The 16,464-nt window shown below is 59.2% G+C and overlaps 2 protein-coding genes across 4 annotated transcripts; one reads left to right on the forward strand and one right to left on the reverse strand.

Annotated features, from left to right (window-relative positions):
- Window positions 1-126: 126 nt before the first annotated feature.
- On the forward strand, window positions 127-3,354 carry ZNF784 (zinc finger protein 784). Its single transcript, XM_003997410.5, has 2 exons — window positions 127-250; window positions 1,465-3,354. The coding sequence occupies exons 1-2, from the start codon at window positions 173-175 to the stop codon at window positions 2,353-2,355; spliced, it is 969 nt and encodes a 322-aa protein (XP_003997459.1). The 5' UTR covers window positions 127-172; the 3' UTR covers window positions 2,356-3,354.
- Window positions 3,355-4,441: 1,087 nt separating this feature from the next.
- Window positions 4,442-16,100, reverse strand: ZNF865 (zinc finger protein 865). 3 transcript variants are annotated; one of them, XM_045045799.1, is made up of 3 exons: window positions 15,195-16,100; window positions 14,404-14,479; window positions 4,442-9,165 (listed from the first exon to the last, which is right to left on the reverse strand). In XM_045045799.1, exons 2-3 carry the CDS (start codon window positions 14,443-14,445, stop codon window positions 5,923-5,925), a joined length of 3,285 nt encoding a protein of 1,094 aa, XP_044901734.1. In that variant the 5' UTR covers window positions 14,446-14,479; window positions 15,195-16,100; the 3' UTR covers window positions 4,442-5,922. The 3 variants fall into 3 exon arrangements, with proteins under 3 accessions (XP_044901734.1, XP_044901735.1, XP_044901736.1); XM_045045800.1 differs by lacking the exon at window positions 15,195-16,100 and having other exon boundaries at window positions 14,404-14,552; XM_045045801.1 differs by lacking the exon at window positions 14,404-14,479 and having other exon boundaries at window positions 4,443-9,165; window positions 15,195-15,335.
- Between the last annotated feature and the right edge of the window lie 364 nt (window positions 16,101-16,464).

Genomic DNA, 16,464 nt, shown 5'->3' on the forward strand with positions numbered 1-16,464 from the left:
CTGACAGGTGATTAGAAGGGACCCAGCGCTCCCTCCGGGTGGGCGGGGCTCGGCCTCCGTGGAGCTCCGCCCCCCCGCCCGCTAGTGCGCCTGCGCAGCAGCTCTGACGCCGGCCCGAGCCCCGCCCCCTCCCGCCGCGACCACGGGCTTGGGGGCGGGGCCTGGGCACAAGATGGCTGCCGCGCGCCCGGAGCCCCCGAGTCCGAGCTCAGCGGCCCCGGAGCCGCGATCCCCGGAGACGCCGGACCTGGTGCGGGCGGGGAAGGGGCCTCGGCGGGGGACTCGAGGCGGGAAGAGGGCTCAGGGCAGGGGGCGGGGCCTATGAGGGCTGGGCGGGGGACGTATTTAGGGCTCCGGGTCTGGGGGGTGGGGCCTCTCGGGGTGGGCGAGGGGCGTGGCCGAACGCGGAGCCTATGAGGATGCGGGGCGTGGCCTGTGTGGGTGTGGCCTAAGGAGGGGGTTGGGTGGAACATCTGGGCAGGAGATAGGTAAGGGGAGAGAAATCTCAGAGATTGACTTTGTGTTGTTAAGGGGGCGAGGCCTCAGATATATTCTGGGGCTAGAGAACTTGGTGGATGATTGGGAAGGTGACCCTGAAAGACAAGGATGGGTGGTTATGGTCGGGGCACCCGCGCTGGGGTGGAGTAATGATTCTGCAAGGGTCCGAGTGATGTGTCTCCAATGCCTAAGGGGGGATTTGGGGGGCAGGGGTAGAAATGACTGCTCCAGGTGACTTTAGAACGTTCCCCACTAGGGGCTGGAGAGTAACAGACACTCATTCATTCAACAAACATTTACTGAGCTCTTCCTGGGGCTCAGTGGGTAGAGAGGTGAACAAGACAGATAAGGACTGTGTTCTCTTGGAGCTCCCAGCCCAGCGGGGAGAGAGACAATAGAGGACATTTATTGTGATACACGCTATGAAGGAAATAAAGAGTGAGCTGTTAGAGTGGGGGGTAAGGGGAGCTACATGTAAATGAGAGAAGTCAGCTGCGTGCCGGCTTATATTTACACTGGGGTCAGAGACAAGCAGGAGCCGGATCACGATGGGTATTATGATGGCGGTTTGGGATGTTACGTGCAGTTGAAGCCGTGGAAGAGTTTTGAGTGGGAAAATGACGACCTGATTTCCATTTTCAAAAGGTCATTCAGGCTGCTTTGGGGAGTCAGCAGACATAAGAACAGAGGTTCTCTTCAGGAGGCTCTTTCATTGTCAAGCCAAGAAATAATTGGCTTTTAACTGGGGTAGGGGAGAGAAATGGCTGGATCCGTGATGTATTTGGGACCGGAGGGGAAGTCTTGATAGGGATACTGCAGAATCCTAGAAGATGGAGAGCAGGATCTGGAAACTGAGGGGCCCAGCACGCTACATATGAGATGGATGTTTTAATAAGTGGGGGGCTTGTGGGTGAGGCCCTGAGGCAGGGTCCACAGGCTCCTGGTTTTTTCTCCTCCTCACCCCAGGTCCTGGTGCCAGATGATGGCCGGCCTGCCACACCCCCGAGTGACCTCATCGAGATCCAGGTGGTGAAGGTGACGGACACCACGCTGGTACCTGAGCCCCCGGAGCCAGGTTCCCTCCACTGTGCCTTGTGCCCAGCTGCCTTCCGGCTGGTGTCTGAGCTGCTGTTCCACGAACATGGCCACCTGGCGGGGGCTGAGGGCGGCGGGCAGGGTGGGGACCCCAGCCGGTGTCATGTGTGTGGCCACAGCTGTCCGGGCCCCGCCAGCCTCCGCGCGCACTACAGCCTGCACACGGGGGAGCGGCCCTACCGCTGCGCCCTCTGCCCCCGGGCCTTCAAGGCCCTGGCGCCTCTGCTGCGGCACCAGCACCGACACGGGGTGGAGCCGGGGACCTCTCAGAGGCCCCCGGAGGCGGCGGCGGCTCGGGAACAGAGGCCCGGGGTGCCCCAGGAGAGGTCGGAGGTGGTGATGGCGGCGGCGGCAGCAGGCGCGGCGGTGGGGAAGCCTTTCGCCTGCAGGTTCTGCGCCAAGCCGTTCCGCCGCTCGTCAGACATGCGCGACCACGAGCGGGTGCACACGGGCGAGCGGCCCTACCACTGCGGCATCTGCGGCAAGGGCTTCACCCAGTCCTCGGTGCTCAGCGGCCACGCGCGCATCCACACCGGGGAGCGCCCCTTCCGCTGCGCCCTGTGCGATCGCACTTTCAACAACTCCTCTAACTTCCGCAAACACCAGCGCACCCACTTCCACGGGCCAGGGCCAGGGGTGGGGGACTCTGGCAGCCAGCTGGCCTCCGGGGCCGAGGAGCCAGGGAGTGGCTGTGGGGCAGGAGACAGTCTGGAAGAAGGCCAAGGGGAGACGGCAAAGGTGAAGGTGGAGGTTGCCCAGTAGGCTGGGAGAGCAGGGACATGGGGGCATCAACGTGGGAAGTAGGAGGCACATTGCAAGGGAGGGGGGGGGTGGGAAAAGGAGGCAGGAGAGAGGAGATGGGGGTAGAGGTGAAAAGAGCTAACAGTGATGGCCATGAGCAGCTAGTACAGGAGAACAGGTTTCGGGACACCCACAAACCCATACAGCACCTCCATGAGACTCAGAAAGGCACAGACACAGACTTGTGGATGCCCAGGTATGTGTGAGGAACACAGGCTGGTTTTCACTGCCCAAGCTGCCTGCTCATTGGGTTGTCCTCATGCAAGACACAGTTTGTCCCCACAGAGCCTGGGCACCATAGAGGGTGAGCCAGGGTTGAATGGAAGGGGCAGAACTGGGGTCAGTCCTTCATCTACAGAACCCTGGACTATCTTGGGGGCCTAGGGTGGACCAGGATGGAATCTTTTGCCTACCTCACTGGATTGCACTGAACCTGGGATGCCTACCCACCCTCAGGCAGAAGACACCTGCCAGGTCCTCCATGAAGAGACTCTGGGATCCCATCACCTCGAAGCCAGAGGGTTCCCAAGTCCTAGCTGAGAGCACTTGAGCCTCAAGGATGTAAGCATGACCCTAAGGATCTTGACTCTAAGAGTTGCTCCCTGCTCCCATGGTGGGCCTTCCTTAACCCACTGACTCTGAGGCAACAACATTACAACAGACAGCAAACAGCCACCTAATACCCCCGTCATAGGCCTTTAGGTTCAGAGCCCATGGCCCCCAGGGCTACAGAGTAGCCTCAGTTTTCTCTGATCTCCTCCACTCCCTGGTTGAAGCAAACAGCTTACTGCCTGACCCAATGCTATCCCATGGAAGTGTTGGGGAAGGCAGCATGGTGGGCTGGCCTGTGTACGGCAGGTGTGGAATGAACTGAGTCACCGTGGCGGGGGCAAAAGGAGGACCTGGGAGCTGGAGGTGGGGAGCCTCCAGTTCTCCTATTAAAGGACTTTCTGAAGGGTCTATGTCAGTCTTGTGTTTCGGGGGTGGGAGTAGAGGGTCCACACTGTGGTCTTGCCAGGAGCAGTGAATTGCAGATCTCTCTCCAAATCTCTGTTTCCTCATCTTTACAATGGGGGTGGACAGTGTCTGGCTCTTCAGAGATGTGTGCTTCACCTGTGGGAATGGGTATCGGGAAGTTTGACAAAATGAAGGGACTCCAGGGATCAGTATATTTATCAACGAGGGAGAGCCCCGGATTTGCTCACCTTCCTCTTTGCCCAGCATCTCCCCCAAGATAGCCCTTCGAGAGGTCAGAGCACCAACAGAACTCATTCTGTTTTCTCCAAAGAAACACCTGTGTTTCCTGTCACTGGCCTCACCACCCAAGCTAGAGACCTGGGCAGACTCTTTAAGTCGTCTTGATCCCTCATCCACTTATCTAATCCCTGCCTTCATCCTTTCCCCCCGCTGTTGAGCTGGTTAAGTATCTTTGGAATCTAAACACTTTCATTGTCACTACTCTTGTGGGCCAAGCCAACAACGATCCCACATTTGAAGAGCCACGCGGCAGCACGGGCTCCTCCAAAAACACAGATCCCCACCTTGTTACCAATCCACTACTCCTTGTAGCTTCAAGATGGGATCACAAGCCTGAATGCCTGTAGGCACTGGGTGGCAACGTAAATGTATGAGGGAGGTGGCTGGGTGAGACGGGAAAGTGCCAGCACCAGGGAGGGGGAAATGGCAGAATTTGGTGGCAGATTAGAGAGAGGGCAATGGTTACTCAGCTCTGGGAGAGTGCAGACTGGGTTGCTAGATCTCCCCAATTTTTCAGAAGTTGCATTAGTTCATATTATGCAAAATCCTTTGATTTTCAAATGGCAACTAAGTCAAACTTTATTATTAATTTTTTAATGCATGGGCTAAACAAAGCATGTCAGTGGCTTACGTCCAACAGCTGCCAGCTTCCGGCCTCTGGCCTACAAGATCATCCAAGCTCTACTGTTTGGAATTCAAAGCCCTTCAGGATCCAGCCTCCCACACCCAACCCCCCCCCCCCCCAACCTCCCAGCCATACTCCTCACTGAAATTCTCTGTAACAGCTGCGTTCAGTTAAACACACTCAACCCTCCACCCAGAATTCTGTGCCCACTTTACCTGGCAAGCTTCTGTGGCTTGTTATTGTTCAGGTATTACTTTCTCCTCCAGGGAGCTTGGCTACACCCCAGTCTCACAAAGCGACTCCTCCATGCTCTCTGCCCTCAGGGATAATTCTGTGGATGTTTTGTGGTGTGGCTCTGGGTCCGTGGGACTTTTGAACCCTGGGGCCCTGGCACAAGGACTCTCTCAGTCCAGGTCTTCAGCATTGCCATAGGTTGGCCACACTAGGTTGCTGCCCCGGAGTGGGTCAAGCCGAACCTGCCCAGGCCATGCCCCCTGAACCAGCTTTGTCTTCCAGTCCCAGCACTGAGCACCCTGGGCCTGCAGTCCCCATTCTACTGTGGATTTGCTGGGAGTCCCTGGAGCCTCTTTCTTCTCCAGGACCTCCGCCTCCTCTTCTGACAGATGGGATAACAACACAGAGAGCACATAGCTGGCTCACTGTTCCAACAACGGAAGTGAGCGCCGTGGAAGGGCTTTTGAAGCCCCTCCCAATTATCCTGGACAGATGGATGCGATGGACGAGGAGTCTGTGCGACGTGGGAACACAGGGGTTCTCCTCCACTGAGGGCAAGGAGCGTGTCCAATTCATGTTTCCCCGGTGTCCAGTGAAGGACCCAGCAGACGGTGGGGGGTGGGGGAGGGCTTCTGGAAATGTGGGCCAGGTGAACAAACGCCAAAAACATCTCAAAGGGGGAAGGAGTCCAGGCACACTGTGAGTTTCTGAGAACAGAAACTTACCTGTCTTGTTCATCTCCCTTTGCCCAACGTGCAGACTGAAGCTTGGATACGGTAAATTCTCAGTAATTATCATTTGGATGAGGCAAAGCAGAAAGCCTGAGGGTGAGGCAGAGGGTGTCGGGGAATCGAAATCCCTGGGAAACAAAAGCTCTCAATTTTGTCAGCGCTTAATCCCCTCTCCCTGGGATACAAGAAAGGACTCCGGTGGCCCTGTTGATACGATTTATTATTCTCCGCTCTGTACAAGCCGCGTCTACCACCCCGCCCCCACCCCCACAATCCAAAAGAGCACCCAGTCCCCCTTGTGCCCTCCCAACTCCACACATACTCGGTTCCAGCCAGATCCCAAAGGAATGGGGAAGGGCAGTTCAGACCCACATCCTCCACCAAAGCTTATCGGGGGACAGAATGCTGCTGGGGGAGGGGGCGCTGATGAAGGTTTCAAAACGGAGTTGGACGGAGGGTCAAGTTCAGTGTCTGATGGGCTGAGGGGAGGGCCAGAGACGTCCGGGACCGGAGTCTGTGCGGCATGAGCCTGCAAGGAGGCTAGTCTGTCCGAAGTTCTGAAGGATGGCTGGGCAACAGCGAAGAGGGGTTAAGAGTCTAGAGTCTAGCAACTAGAGAGAAGGAGGGGAGGGGTTGAGAGGGGACATCTGATTGGAGTGGCGGATGGGAACCCCCTCCTGGTCAGGCATCCTTTCCGGCCAAGGCGCCCGCCCCTGCCCCAGGTCCGCCGAGGCCCTCGGCTTTGTGCGCCAGGCGGTGTTTCTTGAGGCCATAGGTGTTGGCGAAGCCCTCCCCACAGGAGGAGCAGCGGAAGGGCCGTCCGCCCTGGTGCGCCGCCAGGTGCTTACGGAAGTAGCCGGGGTCCTTGAAGGCCTTGAGGCAGGCAGGGCAGCGGAGCTCGGGCCGCGGCGGCTCGTGGGCGCGCTGGTGGCGCAGCACCGAGCTCAGGTAGAAGAAGCCCTTCCCGCAGTGCTCGCAACGGTAGGCGCGCTCCCCCAGGTGCAGCCGCTGGTGCTCCAGCAGGTTGGAGCGGTAGCGGAAGGTCTTGCCGCAGGCGCCACAGCGCTGGGGCCGGGCCACGGCGTGCAGCCGCCGGTGCTCCGCCAGGCTGGACGACTGCGCGAAGCGCTTGGCGCACACACCGCACTTGAAGGCGCGCTCGCCGGTGTGCACCACGCGGTGCTGCCGCAGGTACCAGGAGCGCAGGAAGCCTCGGCCACACACGCCGCACCGGTAGGGCCGCTGCTCCGTGTGGCAGCGCTGGTGGCGCATCAGCAGGGCCGCCTCCCAGAAGCGCTTGCCGCACACCGGGCAGCGGAAGCCCCGCTTCTGCCGGTGGCTGCGGCGGTGCAGGAGCAGGTCGTAGGCACCGGCGAAGCTCTGGCCGCAGAGGCCACAGCCTAGGGTCCGCCGCACCAGGTGCACGTACTTGTGAGTCACCAGGCCCAGGAAGTGTTTGAAGCTCTGGCCACACGTGGCGCAGCTGAAGCGCTCAGGGCCCGAGCTGGCACCCCCGCCGCCCCCCGCCACCGCCGTCCCGCTGGCGTCGTCACCCCCGGACACCCCCGCCAGGGCAGCCACGGCCGCCCCCACCTCTCCCGCCAGCCCGTTGTCCAGCACGTTGGCCGCGTCGGCGCTGCTGGAGCCATCCGGGGGTTGGGGACCCCCAGGTGTGGGCGGGAGCAGGCGCTCAGGGGCAGCCTGGTGGACCAGCTTGTGCCACATGAGATTCTCGATGAAACCGAAGGTCTTGCCGCAGGCATCGCAGCCGTATGGCTTCTCCGCCATGTGGGCCTCCTTGTGGCTCATCACGTGGAAGAGATCCGGGAAGTGTTCGCCGCAGTCCGAGCAGGCATAGCTCAGGGCATCGGCGGCCCCGGCAGAGGCGGCCGAGGCGCCCGGCCCACAGGCCCCGGGCGCACCCTGCGTGGCCGGGAGGCCCGCAGCCCCGGCCAGGGCGCAGGGCAGTTGGAGGCGGTGCACCTGGCGGTGGCGGGTGAGGCTCTGCGGGTAGCCGAAGACCTTGCCGCACAGCTCGCACTTGTAGGGCCGCTCGCGGGTGTGCACCACGTGGTGCTTGCTCAGGTGGAAGGACTCCCGGAAGCGCTTCCCGCACACGGGACACTGGTGGGGCTTCTCGCCGGTGTGGATACGCTCGTGGCGCTTCAGAGTCTCGCGTCGCCCGAAGCCCCGCCCGCAGATGCCGCAGCAGAAAGTCTTTCCGGGGACGCTGGCGCCCGCGCCGCCCGCCGCGCTGGTGCCAGCCCCGCCGAGCAGCAGCGGGTGCGCCCCCAAGAGCGGGACGGGCACGGCGCCATACACCACGGCCGCTGCGGCCGCAGCGGCCTTCTCGCTGTCCGTGGCCGGAGGGTCCGGGGGCAGGAGGTAGGGACCTGCAGGGAAGGCTGGAGGGGGCTGCGCGACCGCGGCCGCCGCGTCCTTGGGCGCGTCCGGGGCGGTGGCGGGCGGGGCGTGCGCCGCCTTGTGGCGGAGCAGGCTCTGGGGCGCCGAGTACGACTTGCCACACAGGTCGCAGGGGTACACGGGCCGGGGTCCCGCCGCGCCCGCGCCCGCGTGGGCCGCCTGGTGCTTGAGCAGGTAGGCGGCGTCGCGGAAGGCCTTCCCGCAGACGCCGCAGGGCAGGCGCAAGAGGTCGGCAGAGTGCGTCTTCACGTGCCGCTTGAGGCTCTCCCTGCGGTTGAAGCTCTTGCTGCACACGGAGCAGGAGAAGGGCTTCTCGCCGGTGTGGATAATCTGGTGCTGGTGGAGGTGGCTGGGCTTCTTGAAGACCTTCCAGCACAGCGGGCAGGCAAACGGGCCCTCGCCGCCCCCCGCCGCGGGAGGGGGCACGCCCACCCCGGCGGGGGCTCCGGCCGCCTCCGCCACGCTGGAGGCCACGGCGGCTCCGGCTCCGGCGGCGGCGGCGGCGGCGGCGGCTGCGGCGGCTGGGGGCGGGGCGGGAGGGCCAGAGGGCACAGGGGTGGGGGCGGCAGGGGGTGCGCCGGCCGTGGGCGCCGGCAGGCCCAGCGGCGGGAGGGGCGCCCCGGGCTGCGGCGGGCCCCCTGGAGCGGGCGGCACGTCCTTGTGGCAGCGGCGGTGGCGGATGAGGCTGGACACGTGGTTGTAGGTGCGGCCGCAGACGCCGCACTCGTAGGGCCGCTCGCCTGAGTGCACCAGCATGTGCTGCACCAGGTGCGAGGACTGCTTGAAGGACTTCTGGCATACACCGCAGGGGAAGCGCCGCTCCATCAGGTACTTGAGCCTCCGGAAGTAGCCCTTGTCGTCCTTGGCCGGGTCGCAGGCCGCCGCCCCTGCGGCGGGCCCCGGAGGGGTCTGTGAGGGGGCGGGGAGCGGCCCTGGGGTCCCGGTGGGAGAGGCCAGCCCCGGGGTCACCCCCGGCCCGGTCGCGGGCCCTCCGCGTTTCAGGTTCCCAAAAAGGTGCTGGTGTCCAGACAGGTCGACGATGCCCCACTGCGGGGCGGGGAAGGCAGCATCAAATAGGGGGGGCGGAGGGGGCCCGAAGGCGGGCGGCAGGGGCGGGTCGGGCTTCTTGGCCTGCGAGGAGGACGACGACGAGGACGACGACGAGGACGACGACGACGAGGAGGACGAGGACGAGGACGGCGCCTCCGCCTTGGGTTTGAAGGTCGCCTGGGGCGGGTAGTCGTACTGGGGCGGAGGGGGCTGGGGCGGGGGCTGGGGCGGTGGCCCAGGGGCGCAGGGCAGGGCGGCCACCGCCTTGGCGTGCTCCCCGTACAGTTCCATGGGCTCGAAGCGCTGGTGGTTGAGGAACTCCAGAAAGTCGAAGGGGTAGCTCTGGAAGTGAACCCCGTCCTCGCCCCCTATGCCGCTGCCCCCACCGCCCCCGGCGGCACCGCCCGCTGCGTTTGCCTCCATCTCGGGCGGGGTGGGCGACGGCAGACCCTGTGGAGAAGAGGAGAGGGCTGAGGAAAGGGGACCGGGCGCCGGAAGTCATGGCCATCTGCCGGAGCCACAGTCTGCCTCCCAGCCTTGCTCCTCTCGGCCCCCTGCCCCTCCAGCGCACAGGGCAGCCCCCCTCCTGGCTCTAGCGCACCACAGACGCCTGCTCAGCCGTCCACCTCCTTGCTGGGGCCCCTTTGCTCCTGCCCTCCCATCCCTTCCACGTTCCCGTTGTTTCTGGGGTCTTCCCACATCCTTTCTCCCCATCCCCCAGGCCCTCAGCTCCGTACCCCCAATCTAATTCTCCCAGCACCCCTTGCCTCTGGTGGCAGTCCCCTTACAAACTCTTGGGTATCAGCACCGTGTCCTACCCCCCCTCTCCAAAACACACACACACACACACACACACACACACACACACACACACACGAGCCCCGTTCTCAATCCCCTCAGGTTTTGCCTCTAAAATGGTAAGAGGGTGGACTCTAGAGCTCGAGTGCCAGATAGGAATCTGAGCCCCACATTCCAGCTGTGTGACCACAGACAAGTTCCTGAACCTCTCTGTGCCCGGATTTCCACATCTACGAACAGAGGTGACAAAGCACACCCCTCCTGCTCAGGGTCGATGTGAGGCTCCAGCAAGCAAATAGCAGGCCTTCGGGTGGAGGCTTCCTGGCACTTTGCAAGCATGCGGTAAGTGGTATTATATCGATACCCTCTCAGCACTGGCAGTAGATAAAGTCAAGACAGACCAAGAGAACTGGAATGAAATCAGTGTTGGGGAGGGCCGCGTTCTTTTACCACAAGGCGTTTGCCTGGAAGAAGCAAGTTACACCGGGAGGCCTGGCACTGAGAAGGCAGCCTGACGCAGCAGGAAACAGGTGGGCACTGCACCTGGGCAGACCTGGGTTCACATTCCCTCTCCTTCCCGAACCTCGCTTTCTCCATTTCTACGAGGAGGCGGTAACCCCTAGGCTGCAGGGGGAATTTAGGGAGCTCACTCTACACGGAAGGAAACATTATGTGTACCTTCGGTGACATCACACACCTGGGGGACCCCGACAGCAGATGCCCAGGGGGTGCAGGTCTCTGTCCTCACCCCAGGTGGGGATTTCCCTGCCTCCTGTGCAATGGCAGTCAGTCTCTGGGCACCTCCTTTACAGTATTTGTCATCCCAGAAGGCAGGTGTCCATGTCTGCGCCCCGGCCCCCACCAGAACTTCAGCTCCTACAATGGACTTTTGAACCTGAGCCACCCAGGGGGCCGGGGAAACACCTCCACCAAGTCCGCGGACAGTCAGTGGGAGAAGAGCCCTCAAGGTGTAGCATGCTTCTTGTCCATAATCCCTGGCCCATGGGGGCCTGGCTCTGTGCCCACAACAGGGGTCAGCGATGCCTACCAAGGCCAGGGCCCATCTGCCCCCAGCCAGCCAGCTGGCTCTCTCCCCTCCACAGGTGAAAGGTGAGTGTCTCCTCCACTCCTCCGCCAAGAGGTCGGTATTTTTAGCCTCTAGCTCTGGGTGTCCTTGGACGAGACTCAACATCCCATGCCCTTCACACCCCCTCTGGTTAATTTGCTCTCCAGAAGGAACAAAGGCATGGCTGCAGTGGTGGTGGGAGCCTGTGGGGGAAACCTAAACCCAGGAGACCGGGAGAGTGGGCTGGGTGGGCAGAAAGCACATGGTAGAGGAGTGCAAGGGGCAGGGGAAGGAGGTGTCTTAGGGAAGAAACCACCGCCCTAGCTTGCCTCCATCAGGGTATATATTAATAACAGCTAATGTTGACTGGGCATTTCCTACAAGCCCAGTGTGCTCCCAGCACATTATATATATTAACTCAATCCCCCCAAAATCTATGAGACTATGACATAGGGACTATTATCCCCATTTGACAAAACAGAAGCACAGAGAAGTCAAGTAAATTGCCCAAGGTCACAGAGCAAGTCTGCGGCTCAGCCTCCCCACTTCCCCCACCAGGTTGTTTGTTTCCTAAGGTGGACAAAGGTGGGGTGGACTGTGGGGCCTGGAGCCTTACTGGGGGGTGTTACCTAGGTGATGGGAGTTTATGTAGGGGGCTGGGTGGGAGGGGAAGGGGGTGTCTGTCTTGAACGGATGGAGCAGTGATGTGGTGAGTCTATTCCTCAGATCTCAAGGTTCAGTCCTGTGCCTGCTTCAGGTCCCTGTTCAGATGTCCTCTCCATCCTACCTAATCCTCCCTAACCCCTCATCTTGCTGCATTTTTCTCATCACTGTCACTGCCACCACTTGCCGTGTGTATTTCTTTGACTGTGTGTTTACTGTCTGGCATCCCCACCTAACAGAATAAGGATTTGGTCCGTCTTGTTTGCCGCTGTGCCCCCAGCACCGAGCACAGCACCCAGTATGGTGTGGTTGTTTGATAAGTATTTGCTGATATATGGGACTTAAACAGCACCCTCCTAAATCACCAGCAGACCCACCAAGAAACCACAAGAAACAAGGAACCCCGGATGAATAAATATGAAAACACAAGGTACCAAACCTTAGAGAAGATGCAGCCAAAGTAGGGCTCAGAGGTAAACTGATAGCCTATACTGATAAGTGTTTGTTAAATGAGCAAAGGAACAAGACTGAGCTGACCAGAACCCCCTGAAGGAGGGAGGGGGACGTTTAGCAGAGATGGAGTTGACACGGGGTGGAGGTCCCCAGAAGAAGGAATTCAAGGGCGGTGATGTTATAAGGAAGGACCCAAAGGCGAGTGGGAAGATGTGAAGGGCTACTGCTGTGAAGAGCAGGGAGGAGCACTGGAAGATGGAAGTGATCAGGCTCCCAGTATTTCCACTGGGAAATAAGAGGCATTTCCTCTTTCAGGGGATCCCAGCCTTAAATCGGTGTCTTTCTAAGGGGAGACACATCCTATGGAGAGAAGCATGATGGGGGCATGTCCCAAGGGGACAGCAACTGCACTCGTAATCGTAACAGCTCATGTTTGTGTTTATTGTTCAACCAGTTTGAGGTGCAGCATCATGAGGCCTCACGATGGTCCTGTACTGTTATCAGCTCCATTTTGTAAGTGGGAAAACTGAGAAAGGGGGGGTCATTTCCCCAAGGTCACATAGCCAGTCAAGGGGAAAGTAGGTATTAGATTCCAAATCTCTCTGATACCAGGACCTGTGGGCCATTCTGCTACAACAGGTTCGACTTGGGATGAAGCTGTACTCTGTTAATAACAGTAACGTGGACACACGTACCGCGTAATGTGAAGTGCTTTCTACCTGCCTAGTGCTCTTCTAAATCCTTCAACGAATCTTCCTACTGAGTCAAGAAGATGGTGACCACTATCAACTCTGTTTCACAGAGGAAGAGACTGAGGGCCGGAGACATAAATTCATCTCCTAATGTCATACCAGTAACAAGCTGTGGCAGAGCCAGGAATAGGAGGCAGGCAGCAGGGCTCCAGAGTGCGTGCTGTTACCCACTACAGCATGCTGTCTTTCAACATTCTCTCTCCAAAAGAAAGGAAGGTCCCCCACTCTGCCTTATACTAGAAATACACTTCGCCGCACCCACTTCCTTGATACCCGAGCCCAGAACCAGCCACCAGGATTTTCTGAACACTAATAAGCACTGTACTACGTATCTTATGTGGTTTGTCTCCAACTTCATAACACACTCATCAGATAAGCATTACTATTATTCTCATTTAACAGATGGGAGGACTAAGGCCAAACCACGTCCCTCCTCTGTTCAAACCCTGCAATGACACCCATCCCACTTAAAGTCAAAGTCTCTATGATGACCTACATACCCTCCATGGCCACCTGGCTGCTCCTCCAACATGCCAGCATTCCTACCCCAGGGCCCTTGCACTGGCTGTTGCTTCTGTCTGGAATCCTCTGATTGCTATCTCTATACCTCTCTCTCCCTCACCTCTTTCACACCTCTGCCCAAAGGCTGTCTCCTCAGCGAGGCTCTCCATGGCCCCTGTAACCTGTCATCCACACCAACATTCCGGCTCTTCCCAGCCTGCTTTGTTTCTGTCCTTACCTGTCAGCATCACCCGATAAACCACATATTCTGCTTGTCTTGTTGTTGCTGGCCTCCCCCTCTAGAAGGTGGGCTCCATACAGGCAACGATTTTTACCTGTTTTGTTCACTGTTCTATCCCAGGACCTAGAATAGTGCCTGTCTCCAAAAATATTTATGAAATAAGTGAACGAATGAGGCTAGGAAAAGAGGGAGTGGTTTGCTCAGAGATATGAACACAGTGGAATCCTGGACTCACCCTCTTAACCACTTCACTCTTGGGGGCAGCTGGTAAGAGCAGCCCCCGGTTGGCCACAGTTGTCCAGGAGGGTCGGGATTTACACAGAGGTGTGTGTGTGGCTTTGGGGGGCGACAAGATGACAACGGGAATCTTTTGAAGAAGGCCTTTTTGCCACCCTCTTCGGTGACCATACCCTGATCCTGCTGTATTTTATCCACACACACACACATTTGTTTTTTAATTGTCCCATCAGCTAGCATATGCGCTCCATGAGGGCAAGGGTTTTTGTCTGTTTGGTTCTCTGCTGCATCCCCCGTGTGTAACAGGTCCTCATCAAACACTTGAACAAATGAACGAATGAACAAATGAAGAACAGTATGGGCTTGGTAGAGCTGACAAAGGCGAGAAAATTGATCACAGTGCCCTTATCCCCAATGCCCTAAGACATCAAACCCTCTCCCTCTTGTTCTCTTCCTCTGTTCCAACCTCACTGGCTTCCCTGATGCTCCTCCACTCACCATGATCACGGCCACCTCAGGACCTTTGCGCTTGCTATTCTCGCTGCCTGAAACCGTCCACCCAGATCTCTACATGGCTAAGTCACCTCTGCTAATTCAGTTTTCACCTCTGAGGTAAACCATCGGGCTCTGGGAGAACCCAGAAAACAGGATTTATCTTATTCGTTCACTTGTGTTTGAACTCTCTCAAGTAGACTGTAAAACCCACAAAATGAAAGACCATGTGTATCTCTCTCCTTCACCACTGTATGTCCTGTACCTAGAACAGTGAATGAATGAATGAATGAATGAACACATGCCTGGGGAAAAAAAGAGGTCAGGCCATAGTAAAGATAGGGGTCTTCTCTAGGGCGTCCAGGAGGATGAAATGAAGCTGGCTGCGAAGTGGGAGAGGTTAACGCCACAGAAAGAGGTGGTCTGACAGGGAGAGGCTCACTGTGGGGCACTGCTCTGTGGGAGGACCGGGGACAGGAGCTGACCTGGCTTGGGGAGAGGAGGGAGGTACAGCAGAAGTGTTTCATTGGAGCCAGGAGCTAAACAGGCAGCTGTTTCCACCTGAATGGGGAGAGGATGTGGGTGTGAGAGCAGAACTCTAGAGGGAGCTAGCTGTTCTATGGGGGGGGGGGGGGGGGAGGAGGTGGGGGGAGGGTTGAAAGGGGTATTCTCAACCACTACGGTACCGGGTGGGGGGGGGGGTGGCAGAAGAAAAAAAAAAGGTATTTTCTGCTGCAAACCAGAATGGAAAGTATTTTTACATCGGGAGGGGGTGGGGGGTGGGGGGGTGGGGAGTGGAAATGTGGGAGAATTGGGGGCTGTTGTGTGTGGACAGAGATAAGAGGGGCAGTTCTGCAGCGAAGCACTAATGCAACACTCTTTGGAGGCAGCCTATAGGGAATACTAACGGAGGGTTCACCGGCAGCCGCCCTCCATGAAGGAAGGCAGCGCTGGTGGCATTTGGGGGGCTGTCCTGGAGGCAGCAATGACGAGGGTTACGCAGAAGCGATCCTATGAGAAAGCATTCATGGGGGCCCTGGCAGCAGTTTAAGGGATCGCCACAAATAAGGACGCTTTGGCAGCCGTCCTGCATGGGGGCGTTAATGGGGCAGATGTCTGGAAGGGTCTTATGGGGGAGCAGTGACTGGGGGGACCCCTGGCGAGGGCCCGGCGGGAGAGGCACTGACGGGGACGTTCTGGGGACCAGAACGGGCCAGGGCGGGACCCCCCGCCCCCGTTGCCCCCGGGTCCCCGGGCCACGCGCCCCGTCACTCACCGGCGCAGGGGTCTCCGCCGGGAGGAGGCCGAGGAGGCGGAGGAGGCGCCGCCGCTCCGGGGAGACCCGAGGGCCCGACCGGAAGTGCCGCCCCCTCCCCCTCCCCGGCAGCCCCGCGCCGCCCGCCTGCCCGCCCGCCCGGAAGCGGAAGTCGCGCCCGTCTCCGAGGCGCCGGCGTGGAGAAGCGGAAAGAGGAGGCGGTGGCGGCGACCGGGAAAGAGAAGTGCGCCTGCGCACTGGCTCGGGGACGCGGACGGGGAGAGCCTAGGCCGCTTCCGGTAGGCGAGCTAAGCAACGTGCGCCTGCGCCCTGAGCCCCCGCCGCCTAGGGCACAGCCCACACGCTCCGGACATCCGGTTAAGCCACGCCCCTCGCGTAAATCTGGCGTGTAAGCCCCGCCCCCATTCTGAACCACGCCCATTTTATAACTTAATTATTTAAGCCCCGCCCACTGCCTTAAAATCCATCCTCCTCGCCCAGCACCCACGATTTTTCTCCTGTTCTTACCCACTTCCAAGTCCCCAAGAACTCCACCTATCTCCCCTCAGCCCCGCCCACAGCGCAACACTCTTCTAGCAGTGCCCCCCAGAGGTTTTTAGGCTGCACCAAGCCCCCTGTGTTAGCCCAGCCCCTTCCTACTAAGCGCCCTTCGTCTCAGGCACTTCCCTTCCTCAGTCCTTATTTAGGTACCCCCTTCTGTCACCTGTGCCTGAATAACAGTCATGCCCCCCTCACAGCACCTTCTCTTCACAGTTACATCCCTTCTGTCCCAACACCTTGCTCTCCTGCAGTTCCCCCTTGAAACGTCTCCTCTCAGATAAACCCTATTCATATGGCCTCTAAACCGTTTCCACCTTCTGCCTGCCAACCGTTAAACCAAGTCAAGCCCCACCCTTGTTCTCAACACCTGCCCCCTAAACCCCGCCCACAATGCTCATCAGCCTCACCCCTTAGCCCCAGCCCCGCCCCCTGTTTCCCTAGCCCCGCCCCCTCCTGGCCACACCTCTTAGCTACGTAAGCCTTACCAAAGTTGTCAATTCTGCTCACAACCCTCAACTCGGTTTTTCCTTAGTGTCAGGACAAAGTGATGGAGCAAAGTAGTGGGGGCAGAATTTCCAAGAATATGGCTGGGATGGGGGATGGGGACCTATATCACATTTGCACAGAGGTTCAATGTTTTACTTAGAGTGGATATTTACAGGGAGCATTTTGGGATCTGCTGGAGCTGGGAGAGGGGGCAAAGCCTTCCTCCAAGCCAGCCCATAGTGGC

This window comes from Felis catus, chromosome E2 (genome assembly GCF_018350175.1).
Source record: "Felis catus isolate Fca126 chromosome E2, F.catus_Fca126_mat1.0, whole genome shotgun sequence".
Classification (NCBI taxonomy): domain Eukaryota; kingdom Metazoa; phylum Chordata; class Mammalia; order Carnivora; family Felidae; genus Felis; species Felis catus.

Coding starts and splice junctions, on each gene's coding strand:
- ZNF784 (XM_003997410.5), top strand. CDS start 173: ATGGCTGCCGCGCGCCCGGAGCCCCCGAGTCCGAGCTCAGCGGCCCCG. Junction 251..1,464: donor CCCCGGAGACGCCGGACCTG/GTGCGGGCGGGG, acceptor TCCTCACCCCAG/GTCCTGGTGCCAGATGATGG.
- ZNF865 (XM_045045799.1), bottom strand. CDS start 14,445: ATGAAACACTTCTGCTGTACCTCCCTCCTCTCCCCAAGCCAG. Junction 9,166..14,403: donor CCCTCCTCTCCCCAAGCCAG/GTCAGCTCCTGT, acceptor TCTTCTCCACAG/GGTCTGCCGTCGCCCACCCC.